At 48.3% G+C, this 15,121-nt stretch overlaps 1 protein-coding gene across 1 annotated transcript in view; it reads right to left on the reverse strand.

Moving 5' to 3' along the window:
- Positions 1-14,734, reverse strand: part of ZNF831 (zinc finger protein 831) — a 70,233-nt gene extending 55,499 nt beyond the window's left edge. The window contains exons 1-2 of the mRNA XM_058562388.1: positions 11,006-14,734; positions 9,685-9,824 (exon numbers count right to left, since the gene is read on the reverse strand). Of these exons, the coding sequence (XP_058418371.1) occupies positions 9,685-9,824; positions 11,006-14,734 (3,869 nt within the window). The remainder of the gene's footprint in view (positions 1-9,684; positions 9,825-11,005) is intronic.
- Positions 14,735-15,121: the final 387 nt, after the last annotated feature.

Consider the following 15,121-nt stretch of genomic DNA (forward strand, 5'->3'; position numbering starts at 1 on the left):
TTATTAGGTAAATGCTAACTCAAACTATTAGATACCACTGCACACCTATTAGAATGACTAAAATTAAAACTAATGGCCATACTAAGTGTCGGCAAGGATGTGGAGAAACTGGAACTCTTACACCTGCTGGTGGAAACCTAAAATGTACAACCACTTTGGAAAATAGTTTTGCAGCTTCTTAAAAAATTAATCATGCATCCACCATATGATCCAGTCATTCCACTTGTAGGTATTTACCCAAGAGAATTTAAAGCATATATCCATACAAAGACTTGTGTATAAATATTTATAGTAGTTTCTATTTGTAACAGCCCTAAACTGAAACAAACCAAATGTCTATCAACAAGTGAATACACAAATTGTGACATATCCCCCTGATGGCCTACTCCTTAGCAATAAAAAGGAATGGATCACTGATACACACAGTATCATGAATGAATTTCAAAACAGTGATGGTGAGTGAAAAAAAGCCAGGCCAAAAAACCAAAAATCAAAGAACATATATTGTATGATTTCATTTCTATAAAATTCTAGAAAAAGTCAACTAATGTATAGTGACAGACAGCACATCAGTGGTTACCTGGAGATAAGAGAGTGGCAGGGTGGGCAGGAGAGAGAAATTATAGAGGGACATATGGAAACATTGGGGATTATGGATAGATTCATTATCTTGATTGTGTTGTTGGTTTCACAGGTGTGTACATATGTCAAAACTTTTTAAATTGTACACTTTAAATATGCATAACATTCAAATTCAATATACCTCAGTAGAGCTTTTCAAGAAAATAACTAGTGGATTAAGAAAACTAGTGAAATTTTAAAGAGACATCTGAACAAAGTGTCTAGATGATAGCACAAAGATACAAAGTTACTGAAAACAGAGGCTAAAGGACATGAAAGAGAAGATCTAAGATACATTCTCTCAGTGTTCCAGAAAGAGAGGACAGAGCAAAGGAAAGAGGCAATGTTTGAAGAACGAGGGCTGAGAATTTCCTACGTAGACATCAATCCATGAATCATAAAAGCCCAATGGATCCTAATGGAATAATAAAAGAAACGTGTACCTGTATACATCAAAGAAAAACTATGGAACACCAAAGATTAAAAGAAGATCTTAAAAGTAGCCAGAGATAAAAGAACTTCAAAAGAGAGATGAGTAGACTAATAGCTGACTTCTCCACTACAAAATGGAAGCCAAATAAAAGTCCCACAATAGCTTTGACGTGCTGAGAGAAAATAACTGTCAACCCAGGACTGCATACCCAACAAAAATATTTTTGAACAACAAGGATGAAATAAATGTATTGTCAGACTAATGAAAACTGAGATTGTTCTTCTCTAAAGGAAATCCTCAAGACTGTGCTTCAGACAGAAGAACACAGTCCCGGAAGGAAGCTCTGATATGCAGAAAAAAATGAAGGGGCAAGATATTTGCAATTACGCGGGTAAATATAAATGAATGGACTTAGAAAGATCAATAATAGACGTGGAAAAATATTTGCAGTCTATATAACAGCCAGTGAATATATACAAATCTAGAATATATACAGAATCCTACAAATTCTGGATGGGCAAAACATTAAAAATCTGCTAATAACAGACATTAGTAAGAACACAGTAGCAGCTGGAGGAAATGTGCAACCATACACCCACTCTGGGAGGGATTTGGTGATAACTTGTAAAGTTAAAAATGTGACTATCTGTGGGTTTGTCATATATGGCCTTTTTATGTTGAGGTACTTTCCTTCTATACCCATTTTATTCAGAGTTTTTATCATAAATGGATGCTGTATCTTGTCAAATGCTTTCTCTGCATCTATTGAGATGATCATGTGATTTTTATTCTTCATTGTATTAATGTGGTGTATCACGTTGATTGATTTGTGGATGTTGAACCATCCCTGCATCCCTGGAATAAATCCCACTTGATCATGGTGTATAATATTTTTAATATATTGTTGTATGCGATTTGCTAGTATTTTGTTGAGGATTTTTGCATCGATGTTCATCAGTGATATTGTCCTGTAGTTTTCTTTTTTTTGTGTTGTCCTTGTCTGGTTTTGGTATCAGGGTAATGTCAGCTTCATAGAATGAGTTAGGGAGCTTGCCCTCTCCTCAATTTTTTGGAAGAGTTTGAGAAGGATAAGTATTAAGTCTGCTTTGAATGTTTGGTAGAATTCACAAGGGAAGCCGTCTGGTCCTGGACTTTTATTTTTGGGGAGGTTTTTGATTACTGTTTCAATCTCCTTATTGGTGATTTGTCTATTCAAATTCTCTATTTCTTCTTGATCCAGTTTTGGAAGGTTGTCTGATTCTAGGAATTTATCCATTTCTTCCAGACTGTCTAGTTTGTTAGCATATAGCTTTTCATAGCATTCTCTTCTAATCTTTTATATTTCTGAGGTGTCCATTGTAATTTCTCCTCTTTCACTTCTGATTTTACTTATTAGTGCCTTCTCTCTTTTTTTCTTGGTGAGTCTAGCTAAGGGTTTGTCAATTTTGTTTATCTTCTCAAAGAACCAGCTCTTGGTTTTATTAATTTTTTCTATTGTTTTTTTAGTCTCTATTTCGTTTATTTCATGATTTTATATACAGAAGAGCCCAAAGAATCCACCAAAAAACTTTTAGAAGTAATAAATGAATACGGTAAAGTTTCAGGATATAAAATCAACATACAAAAATCAGTTGCATTTCTATACACTAACAGCAAAGTAGCAGAAAGAGAAATTAAGAATACCATCCCATTTACAATTGCAACAAAAAGAATAAAATACCTAGGAATAAACTTAACCAAAGAGGTGAAAGATCTGTACACTGAAAACTATAAAACACTGCTGAAAGAAATTGAAGAAGACACAAAGAAATCAAAGATATTCTGTGCTCTTGGATTGGAAGAATTAACATAATTAAGATATCCATACTTCCTAAAGCCATCTATAGATTCAGTGCAATCCCTATCAAAGTTTCAACACATTTTTCACAGAAATGGAACAAAAAATCCTAAAATTTATATGGAACAACAAAAGACCCCGAATAGCTAAAGGAATCCTGAGAAAAAAGAACAAAGCTGGAGGTATCACACTCCCTGATTTCAAAATATACTACAAAGCTATAGTAACCAAAACAGCATGGTACTGGCACAAAAACAGACACACAGATCAATGGAATAGAATCAAAAGCCCAGAAATAAACCCACACATCTATGGACAGCTAATCTTCAACAAAGGAGCCAAGAACATACAATGGAGAAAGGAAAGTCTCTTCAACAAATGGTGTTGGGAAAATTGGACAGCCACATGCAAAAAAATGAAAATAGACCATTACCTTACACCATACACAAAAATTAACTCAAAATGGATTAAAGACTTGAATGTAAGACCCAAAACCATGAAACTTCTAGAAGAAAACATAGGCAGTACACTCTTCGACGTCGGTCTTAGCAACATATTTTCAAGCACCATGTCTGACCGGGCAAGAGAAACAATAGAAAAAATAAACAAATGGGACTACATCAAACTAAAAAGCTTCTGCACAGCAAAGGAAACCATCAACAAAACGAAAAGATAACCTAATAACTGGGAGAAGTTATTTGCAAACCACACATCTGATAAGGGGTTAATCTCCAAAATATATAAAGAACTCATGCATCTCAACAACAAAAAAACTAACAACCCCATTACAAAACGGGCAAAAGACCTGAACAGACATTTCTCCAAAGAAGATACACAGATGGCCAACAGGCACATGAAAAGATGTTCAGCATCATTAATTATCAGGGAAATGCAAATCAAAACTATGATGAGATATCACCTCACGCCCGTCAGAATAGCTGTAATTAACAAGACAGGAAACAAGTGTTGGAGAGGATGTGGAGAGAAGGGAACTCGCATACACTGCTGGTGGGAGTGCAAACTGGTGCAGCCACTATGGAAAACAGTATGGAGAGTCCTCAAAAAATTAAGGATAGAACTACCATATGATTCAGCTGGAATTTACCCGAAGAACATGAAAACACCAATGCGTAAAGATACATGCACCCCTGTGTTCATTGCAGCATTAGTCCTAATAGCCAAGACGTGGAAGCAACCTAAGAGCCCATCAAGGGAAGAATGGATAAAGAAGATATGGTATTTATACACAATGGGATACTACTTAGCCATAAGAAACGATGAAATCCAGCCATTTGTGACAACATGGATGGACCCTGAGGGTATTACGCAAAGTGAAATAAGTCACAGGGAGAAGGTCAAATACCGTATAATCTCACTCATTAAGTAGTAGATAATAACAACAAACAAACACATACAGACAGAGATTGGATTGGTAGTTACCAGAGGGGAAGGGGGGAGGGCGAAAGGGATAATTAGGCACACGTGTGCCCCGATGGATTGTAATTAGTATTTGGGTGGTGACCAAGAGAACACGATGTAATCCATGCAGAATTAGAAGTATAATGATGTACACCTGAAATTTATACAATGTTATAAACTAATGTTACTGCAATAAGCAAAATAAATAAATAAAGTTATATACCAAAAAAAAAAAAAAAAGTGACGATCTTTTAACCCAGTAATTGCACTTTTGGGTATGTGTCTTAGAAAACCTCTTGCATTGTGCCTAAGGAGGCATGTATAAGCATGTTCATTGCATAGTTAGCCAAAAAAAACTAGAAACAATTTAAATGTCCATAAACAGAGGAATGGAAAATAAAACGTGTTATCCTCATGGGATGGAACTCTCTACCACAATTAAGATGAATGAATTTGATCTGTATGTACCGACATGGCTAGATCTTCAAAAACACAATACTGAGTCAAAAAATCAAACTGAAGAATGATAAATTCAGAATGATATTTATATAAATAGTTTAAAGACACAAAACAATAGTATATATTATTAGTGGATACACTGATTTGCAAAGTATGAAAACATAGATTGAAACAATTAGTGCCAGATACATAAAACTACATAATTATCTTTTTGTTTTATTTATTTTATTGTATATAATATATACAATATAATAAAGTAACATTCTATTTGTTTTATTTTTTTAAAGGCTCAGAAGCAAATATGACAAAATGTTAATATTTGTTCATTCTGGATCATTATCCAGGAGTCTGTTATATGTTTTCTGAACTTTCCTGAATTTTTTCTTTTTCCCCAAAAAAAGAGAGAACACATACTCTGATATATGAATTTTACCATTCTCTGTGAGCTAAGGCCTATAGGGGAATCTTCGCTACAGTATTTCATGTTCTGTAAAATGTTAAGACAACTGAAGTGAAAATGGGAAAGTGAATCAAAAAATAGACCTCTTTCTTGAGGAGGGAACACACAAGTTGACAGGTGACAGAGATGCGTGCATACATACATACGTTAGCGGGTAGATGGATACATAAACTGATACATAGATGCGTATATACGATCATACATTCGTGGGTGGGTGGATGGATGGATAGATATTGTGGTAGCCAGTAATGCACCCCCACAAAGTTTTCCACATCCTAATCCCCAGAACCTGTGACCATGTTACCTTCCACAGCAAAAGGGACTTTGCAGATGTGATTGAGGGTATGGACCTCAAGATGATGCGATTATCCTGGATTATCCAGGTGAGCCCAATTGGACCATGTTGAGTCCATAAAAATGAAAGAAGCAGCAGAAGATTGGGTCGGAGAGATGAGACTGAAGAACGAGGAGAGATTCGAAGTGTGAAAAGGACTCGACTCATCCTTACTGGTTTGGGATTTGGCTGAAGGGAGCCACAAGCCAACGAATGGAATTCGGCCAACAACCCGAGCGAGCAGGAAACAGGCGCTCCCTCAGAGCCTCCAGAAAGGAGCGCAGCCTGCGGCACCTGCCTCTCGTCCAGTGAGACCCGTGCTGCATTTCTGACCTACAGAACTACAAAAGATTAAGTTTGTGTTGTTTACAACAACACGCTAAGTTGGTAATTTGTTAGAGCAGCAACAGAAAACTAATACAGACAGATGACGGGGGAGAGAGAGAGAGAGATAGGTAGATGATAGACCCTTTACTTCATCAAATAGAAGTTTTTCTGTTTGGTTATCTGCAGAGCGAATATATGTAAAACAAACCCTATGTTACTATTGACTTCTGTTACAAATTGCTCATGAGTTACTATGTGGAAAATGGATGGATTTCAATATATAGAGCTGAAAACTTTTTAAGAGAAAAAATAAGCTCTGTGTTTGGCCTCCTGAACAGTGAACTTGAGGCACTTTTTTAAAGCACTTTTCCACTAGACATCACCTTTCAGCATTTTCCCAACCCTGGCGCTCAGAATTGAGCACCAACTCCACATTTCTGAAGACGGACTGAATGTGAGAGAGAAATGGAGAGGACATTTCTCCAGGAAGCTCTATCATCTACCCATGCCACTCCACCGCCAGAAAATTAATTAAATTTGAGACTTCATGCGGGTCATATTGATAGAATGCTATAGAACCAGTGGCCTAATAGGAAATTTGCCTTTAAAGGGAAATTTTCCTTATAAGCCCAGCATATTCCCTTACAAACACCTCCCTAAACATGCGTCCCCATCATTAAAAGGACAAATCTTAGCAACGGCTCACCATAAGCAGTACGATGGGAAACACTGGGTCAGAAAACTCAAATGCAATCCTAATTCCACAGCTGGGTGAGCTGGGGAAGCCATTTCTGGCAGGCACACCCTAGGGTGACCCTGTGAGTCACACCTTTGTGTAATCCCCTCCCCTTGAGTGTGGTGGAAACTATGACTTGTTTCTAACTAATAAAATATGTTGCTAATGCAATTAAAATTCCTAATCAAAAGGTAGATCACCCTGGGTGGGCCTGACCTAATCAGGTGAGCCCTTTAGAAGACGATCTAGAGGTCAGAGATTTGAGGCAGCAGAGACACATTCTCTCTCCATTGTTGGCTTTTAAGAAGCAAGCTGCCATGAATTCTCTGCCTCAAGAAAATGAATTCTGCCAACAGTCTGTGAAGGAAATAAAACTAGATGATGGATGGAGAACAAAAGGGGGAACCACTGAGTTACAGACGTCTGGGAAGTCCCTGCTGCCATGCTGATGTCTTTGCTGGGGCAAGGGGGAGCCAGTCATGTGAGAGGAGCCAGAGGTGGGGTGTGCAGATAGAGGTAGAGGGGTCTGCAAGTGGAATTAACTCAAAGGACGGTCTTGAGCTGATAAGGGCATAGATGGGGGTCGCCCAATAAACATTTGGTGGATATTAAAATTTCAGTGGTGTCATCCTCATTTCGCCCAGTCGGAGGCTCCAGGATAGAGTCGCTAAGTCTTATTTCAGACCCCTCCTTCTTCTACGTGGGGCCCTCTGCCCCCTCACTTTCCCACCTGCAGGATCTCACTGAGGAGCTCGCCGACTGGGGAGGCAGTGTTTTGGCTCCCACAAGACCAGATGTTAAGACCAAGCTTTGCAAACTCAAATGCCTATAAGGGCCGGGCAGACAACACAACTGAGAGAGGCAGGCTGAACGGAAGGCAATAGGGAGAGGTAGGGACTGATGCAGGCTGGAGAGCACAGGGGCTGTCCACAAGGGGTGGCCACTACTCAGCTCCAGCCAGTTGCTGCCATGTAAGAAGGCAGGCCCAGTGTCTTCAGAGCTTCAGCTATTTCAAGAGAAGCTGGAAATCCAGATTTTTATGTGAAATCTCCTGATATTTATTATTTGGATACTAAGTGTCAAAACTTCTTAAAATGGTCCAGGCCCAACGAGATTCTTACATGGGACGTGTTTGTCCGTGGGCGGCTGGTGGGTTTGCAAGGCATCCTGGAGAGCTGTCTCCAGGCCTCTCGGAGCACAGCCTGGGACCATCTGCCTTGTTTGGGAAAGTTTCCCCGATGGCCTCCTAGAGGGTGCATGATGAACGTTTGTTGATTTAGTCAAGTGAAGCCTTGGGAAGGAGGGAGCTGTTAATGAGGCCCCCCCACCCCACATCTCCAGGGACCCTGACTGATGCCTGGAGACTGCAGGCTTGTCAGCTGTCACTCAGACGTAATTAGTGCTTCCTCCATGTCAGTTCCTGTGTGAGAAGCTGCGGGGGGGCAAAGCCACACGCCAATGTCCCTGTGCTCCCAGAATCCCGTGAGCAGCTACTCTTTGGTCCGGCCGGCATTCATTCCCTTGCTCTGAGAAAGGCACCCACGTTTTCCCTGCAGGGGCCATCCCTCCCCAGTCCCCACAATTTAGGCTAGGGCTGGCTGTCCCTGTGACATAGGCAGTGGTCCTTTTGTCGTTCAGGCTACTTAGAGTTGGGCTTCTGTCACAAGATCCCTGAATGACCTGTGAAATAAAGAACATGTGCAAAAAAAATGACGGGCGTTGGAAAGGACAGGATGTGGCTTGGGGCCCCGTAAAGCGTGGCTACTCCAAGCGTGCTCCGGGGCCAGCATCCTCAGCCCCATTGGATTCGACCCAGCGACACAAGAAAACTCCAGGCAGCTCTCATGCCCATTACAGGCTGGGAGCACTGGGGCAAGCCGCTGATTGGCACACGGGCTCTGGAGTAAGATGTGCTGGATCAAATCCGGGTCTTGGGGAGGTCGCCTGATCTCTCTGTGTCTCGGTTTCCTCGTGAGAAAAATGAGGAGTCATTGTACAGTGCCTGGCACACAGCGTGCCCTCAGTGACATCCGCTCTGGAGACCTGGTCTTGGCAGACAACTGGAACAGGGGCGGGGGCCTCAGAAGAGGGTGCCATCTGCAGCCACTGAGGGTCTGAGCGGCTCTAGGGAGCCGCTCCTGAAGAATACCTGTGCAGCTTCCTGAAGAATATCTAGGCTGCAGATCCAATATTGACAGTCGGGGGAGCAGGGGAGGGTGTGCGGGGCCGAGGTGTGGAGTGGGACTGCGGGGCAGCATCAGGGACCTGGGTTTGGAGCGGGAATTAGAGAATGAGAGAGGCAGAGACAGCGCGAAGTCATGCTGAGTGGCAGAGGAGGAGAGTGTGGGAAAATGAGCCAGAAAAGCTTTGTTGGGGGCCGAGAGGGGGTGGGAGCTGGTTAAAGAATTTTCTTTTTAACTTGTACGCAGTGGGCAGCCTGAAGGGTTTTGAGCAAAGGAGCAAGACAACCAAAGAAAGAGACGATGAGAGAGTGGTATTAAAATCCACATGTCCTCCCATTTGTTGTGGGGAGGTTACGTGCATGCACGTGTCACAGAGAAAAGTCCAGAAGGGCATGCACATAAATGTCAGCAGTGATTATCTCTGCGTGCTGAGATTACTAGGATGTTTCATTGTCTTCTCTTTGCTTGTCTGTATTTTCTAATTTTTCTGCAAAAGACATGCATCGCTTGCATAATTAAAAAAGCAATAAAAGCTGTAAATAATTAACACGCTCTCTCTTCAGGACTTAAGCTGGATGGATGTGTTTTCAACTCAGTTATTTCAAATATTTGCTGGATTCCTGGCCTTAGAAAGGCTCCATTGAAAACACACAGCCAGTGAGGCTGTGCCTGGTGGGCTGACGGGGAAAAAGATTGAGGCCTTTAATCGTGAGACTTCAGACCCCAGCTCCTACACAGGAACTCTTTCTCTGGAGCACAGAGATGCCTTTTGAGTCCCAGGTGATATTTTTCTTGGGGGTTTAGGGAAACCGCAATTTGCAGTTCCTGACAGTATGGGCACACGTGGAAATGACAGAGGTGGCCACACACCCTACCTTTTGGAGTTGAGGCTCAGTTTTTTCTGCTTGCTGTTCCCACGAGACATCTTCGTCCTCCTACGAGGCAGTCCTTTCTTCCATTCTGGCTCAGACACCCAATCCTGGGATGTCATCCCTGGGGCCATTGGGTAGGAGAGCTGAAAATACCAGGCATGTTGACATTTTATTGCTCAAAGCCCTCACGGTAGGAACAACACAGAGGGTTCTCTCTCTGCAGACAGGATGCCTGTCTGGGGAAATCAAGGCATGGAAATACTGCATCGCCAAATGGTCTGAGCATTCCTGAGTGGAACCTTCTGGAACCCTGCTGGGGCTGGATCTACAAAGGAAAGCCCAGACCTTTGGTGTTACCTGGAGGCCTAGGGAACATCATGACAAGCTCTTTTCCCTCCCCCCCTACCTTTCCAGGAACCCCCACGCCCAATACCTAATTGCCTTTTAGAAGAAGGAGGGCTACGTTGGGCATTGGACTCCCCCTCTCTCAGACCCAATGCATTCTTTATTAACGTACTACTCTCAGGATGAAGGACATGCTACCACTCCCTCAGGCTCTGCCTGAGAGAAGAACAGCCTGCAAGGCTCTGGAGTCCACTCCCTGTCGTTGTTCCATACTGTTAAATTAGAACTGAGGTCCGGGGCCCTCTTCAGTTGCTCAGGCCCAAGACATTCCAGAGCAGGACTATGCCCTCAATTATAAAATCCAGATGCATGGACTTGCTCTCAAGATGGGACTATAAATGTATCATTTAATCACCAAGTGAAAACTCTCTAGAGTACCCATCTCCTTTCCCTTTTGGCCACTGCTCCCAGGAAACTCAGAGGGAAGTTGAATCTGATCATAGTAATTATTTCTCCAGAGTCCCTGGTACAATAATTCTCTCCTTTTAAGAGATAGTTTTTTGCCTGGAGTCTCTCTCTTTCTCAATAAGAGTTTCTGGTTTATAATCTTAGATTACTCAGAGAGCTCTCCTGGGCAGCATCTCATTTCACTTTTTGCCTCTGTTACGAGGAAGCTCAGAGTTAAATTTTATGTCTAGTTATGAAAAATATTTCACCCAGAGTTTTGGGTACAATAATTCTTTCTTTTGAAATTCATTTTTTCATGGTTTTCTTTTGTTTTGCATCTTGGGTCTTTATTCTCTCCTGCCCTGTGTATGGTAGCCCCCACTTCCCTCAGGAGCAGGCTGAGAAGACTTTATAATGGACAGCAGATGCTACAAGGATGGCTTCATGCTTTCTCTCCATCATTACAAGCCCTGCCTGCTGTGTGCTCCCTCAGCCCCCAGGGCCCCAGGGCCCCAGGGCAAAGCTGGGTTACCTTCAATGTCTGCGCCTGCCTTCCCTCTCCTGGGCTTGTCCTGGTCCATCCTCCCGACACAGCCTTGCTCACCAGCCGGGCGTCTAGACCCTTGTCCGGGGGGGTGCCACCAGGGAAGTGCAGCGCTGAGTACACGGAAGCAGCCTTCTCCTTCTGCTCCATGGGCAGAGGGAGGCTGCGGCTCAAGCAACACCATGTGAGCTGGGGCTCGGCCTTCAGCGTGGGGAAAGGGCTCTGGGCCCTGCAGCTCCCAGGAGTCTCTGAGTGGGTACACGAGGCCAGCTCAGGCCAGCCCGGGGGCATGCGGGCCGAGAGGAAGGAGCTGGGCTGGAGGGAGCAGCAGGGACTGGGCCCTGCCAGGGCCCCAGAAGGAAAGTCTTCTGGGTCATTCTTGGGAGGACCACTTAGCAACCTGTTGGGTGCCCAGGGATCCAGGACACCCCCAGAGGGCCTGGCCCTCGCCAAAGCACTGCTGGTGCAGAGGTGTCGGGTGTCACGGGTCTCCTTCCTCGGGTAGTCACACGTTGGGGTAGACAGGAAGGATGCTGACTTCCTGGGGGCTCCGGCGGCCGGGCCAGGAGACTCTCCGGCTGCCGGGGTGCTAGTGTCCAAGTCTCCTTTCTCCTCTCCCTGCACCCCCTTTCTCCAGTCCCAGGGCCTGGACCAGCTGGGGTCCTCCTGGCAGCTGTCTGCTCCACTGGGGGCCAGGCCTGAGGCTGGGCTGGGAGGCAGGATGGCCCGCAGTCCCGACTCAACAAAGGATTCCCGCTCCTCCGGACACCTTCTCCCACAGAGAGGGTCCTGGCCTCGCCCCGCCCCTGGGGGGACGAGCGGTGGGGGGTGGGCCTCTCCCTGAGGTAACCTGAGGAGGTACTGAGGAGGAAAGGCAGTGTCCGCCAGGGCAGCAAGGACGCCGGGAGCCGGAGGCTGGGCAGCCAGCGGGGAGTGGCTCCTGGCTACTGCAGCTGCAGGACGCAGCGAGGGCTCCTTGTCCCTCGGCGCTGCCTGCCACAGGGCCACTGAAGACCCAGCAGAGGAGGTGCCGGAGGTCCCCAGGGGCTCACCCAGCTGTCCAGCCCTGCCCCTTGCCGTGCAGTCGCCGCTCCCTTGCAGCCCTCCTGGCTTGTCCCCGGGCCCACTGTCCTGGTTCTGAGATGGTAGGGAGGTAGCCTGCACGTGGCCACCAGGAGCCTCTCCTCCTGCTCCCAGAGACTCCGATTGCTCCTGGCCGCTCAGCTCCTCCACCTTCAGCTTCTTGCTCTCCGAGGGGAGCTGGTCCTCCGCAAGCTGCGGCTCCCCAGAGCTACCACTGGGCTGCCTCGGGATGGCTGGGGCCCGCTGACAGGTCCTTGCGTCCCCACCACTGCGGGTGCCTCCTTCCAGTTTGGGATCTGGTGAAACCAGCCTGGGAGCCTCTAGGTCACTTCCTTTGAGGAGACCAGGTGGTGGGGGCAGCTGACACCCTAGCTCCAGCCTCCCATTTGTAGGAATCAGAGGGCTCTTGCTGCCCAAACAGGGGGGATCTCTGCAGCTGAGAGTAGGGTGCGAGATGGCCCTGTTCACCCCAGGCTGGTCACTGCCTCCTGCTTTGGCCACCGTCTCCCTCTGCCTGGGGGGCTCAGTCACCAAGAAGCCCTCTGGAGCTGGCAGACTTCCCCGAGGCCCTGGCTTGGCCCCCACAGAAATGTCCCCATGGACAGGGGTCCTCCCATCCTGGGCCAGCGCTGTGCCCTTGCCCCCTGCCTCTTCCTGCAAAGGAAGGTCCAATCCTGTCCCACTGCCTGCTGTCACCTCCCTCGCCTTCTTGCCTCCGGAGTGGCTGGGTCTCATTTTCTGGTAGATTCTCTTGAACGTCTCGCTCCCGTACACCTGCCACTTCTCCTGGGAGAACATCTTCAGCTTCCTCTGGCTGCATTTCTTACTGGCTGCTCTGCCCTGACCGGCCACCCCCTCCCCTACAGCAGTTCTCTTTCCACCCGGGTCATCTACAGGAGCAGGGGTGTCTCCAGCGGGGGGACACGGCAGGTCCTCCACTGCGGCCTGTCTGACCAGGGCCCGGGGGTGACCGCTGGGGACGCCCACCAGTCGGGCAGGGGCAGGCCTGGGACTCATAGGCTTCTGCCTCCTGGGGAAGGCGTCCTGGGGGTCCGGCGGCTCCTGCCACATCCTGGTGCCCTCGACGAAGGGCAGCGAGTTGCTTCTGGTGACGGGCACACACTCCACGGTGGTGGAGAGCTGAGTGGGGACCGAGTGAAAGAAGAGGGGCCGTGTCTTGTCCAGGGGGCTGAAGCTGGAGCGGGCGGAGCAGAGGGTGGCCTGCCTCCTCCGGCCGGGCTCCAGGGCCCGGAGGTCGAAGTGGAAGGAGTCCTTGTAGGTGTAAGGCATGGGCAGGTCGATGCTGCCCTGCTTGGACAGGACCGTCTTACGGGGCCGCACGTGGTCCAGCTGGGGGTCGTCCACCACGGCCTGGTTGTGCGAGATGAGCCTGGCGATGCGCTCCTCCAGCTGCTTCTTCTCCAGCTCCAAGCTGGGCCTCCGCCCCGCCGGCTGGGCCCTGGCTTCCCCCGGCCCCGGGGCGCCCTCCCCCTCGGACTCAGCGCTGTGCTCGGACAGACTGTGCAGGGGGCTGGCGGGGGCCAGCGGCTGCTCCGCACTGTCCGAACGGGACAGGTAGCCCGAGTCGGTGCTCTCACACTTCCTCAGCCGGCCCTCCGAGGCCTTGGGGTCCCCGGGCTTCTCTGAGGACGTGGCCTGCTGCAGGGAGCACCCGCTGGCAGTCGGCGGCTTCTGTTCCAGGAGCTTACGCCGCGGCTGTGCGCCGGCCAGCGGGAGCCCGGGGGGCGCTGTGTGGGTGCGGGCCAAAGGGGCCTCGCTGTCAGCAAATGTGGACCCTGGACAGGCAACCGCTTCCAACCTCAGATCCAGGTTCTCTGCCACAGGAAGATGTGTGGTGGGCACTGGGCAGAGTCCAGTGCCCTGGGCGGCTGGAGAAAGGGGTCTTTCTGATTGGGCCCCGTCGCCCCCTCTCTGGCTCCAGCTGTCCCCCCTGCCATCTGCTCTGGAGGTCCCTCCAGCCTTGTCCCCCTCCTCCAGGAGGCTGCCTCCACCGCCATCGGACTCCGAGGACAGCCGAGAGTTGCTGAGGTGCGTCTGGGTGCGCCTGTGCTTATACAGGTTGCTCTGGGTCTTGAAGGCGATGCCGCAGGTGGCACACGGGAAGGGCCTCTCACCGGTGTGGGACCGGATGTGCTTCTCCAGAACGCTGGGCTTCAGGCAGTCCCGGCCGCAGTGCGGGCACAGGTGCTTGCCGGCGTTCCGCACCTTGCCTGGGCTGCCCAGCGTGGGCCCCAGGCCCGGCGACAGGACAGGCAGAGTGCCCACGATGTTCACGGTGAGCGCTGGGGCCGCTGGCTTCCCCATCTGGGTGGGGCCAGGTCCTTCAGGCTGCAGCAGGGGGCTGAGAATGAAGGGCACGCTGCCCCCGTCCAGGCTGCCTGTCACGAGGGGGGCCCGCGGCTGGAGGCCCCCGGGAGGCACTGTGTGGTACAGTGGGATGGGCAGGGCCTTCAGGAACACGGCGGGGGCCAGGCCCTGCTCTGGCGGCAGGATGACAGGGCCCAAGGTCAGGTGAGGTGAGGCCTGCCCAGCTGGGGCCCCTGGGGGGCCAGGAGCAGGAGCTGGCTGGTCCCTGGCAGGTGAGGCAGCGCGGGTGAGTTCTGGCACCTCCATCCCACATCATCTGGGCAGCCCAGGATGCCAGGCAACCTGTGGGCAACAACCAGACTTTACCATGCATATTTCTTGTCTCTCATCATACCCTAAACTCTTCCCTGCCCCCACCAGGCATTTCATCACTCCACTGAAGCCTGACAACAATCCCCCAAGAAAAGTGCCCTTGTCTCCATGTGAGGAAAGGAGAAACTGAGGCTCAGAGAGTGGAAGTGACTTGTCATGCAGCCAATACACGGCAGAGCAGGATTTGGACCCAGGTCTGTCTGAATCCTGCCTCTTATTTAACACGTCCAAAGGGAACTCTTGAGTCTGGCCTTCTACACAGGTGCATGGAAGCCTTGTCACGGTCATCCCCTGACACCCAGAACAGTTCCCATGCGGAGG

This window comes from Diceros bicornis, chromosome 19 (genome assembly GCF_020826845.1).
Source record: "Diceros bicornis minor isolate mBicDic1 chromosome 19, mDicBic1.mat.cur, whole genome shotgun sequence".
Taxonomy (NCBI): Eukaryota; Metazoa; Chordata; class Mammalia; order Perissodactyla; family Rhinocerotidae; genus Diceros; species Diceros bicornis.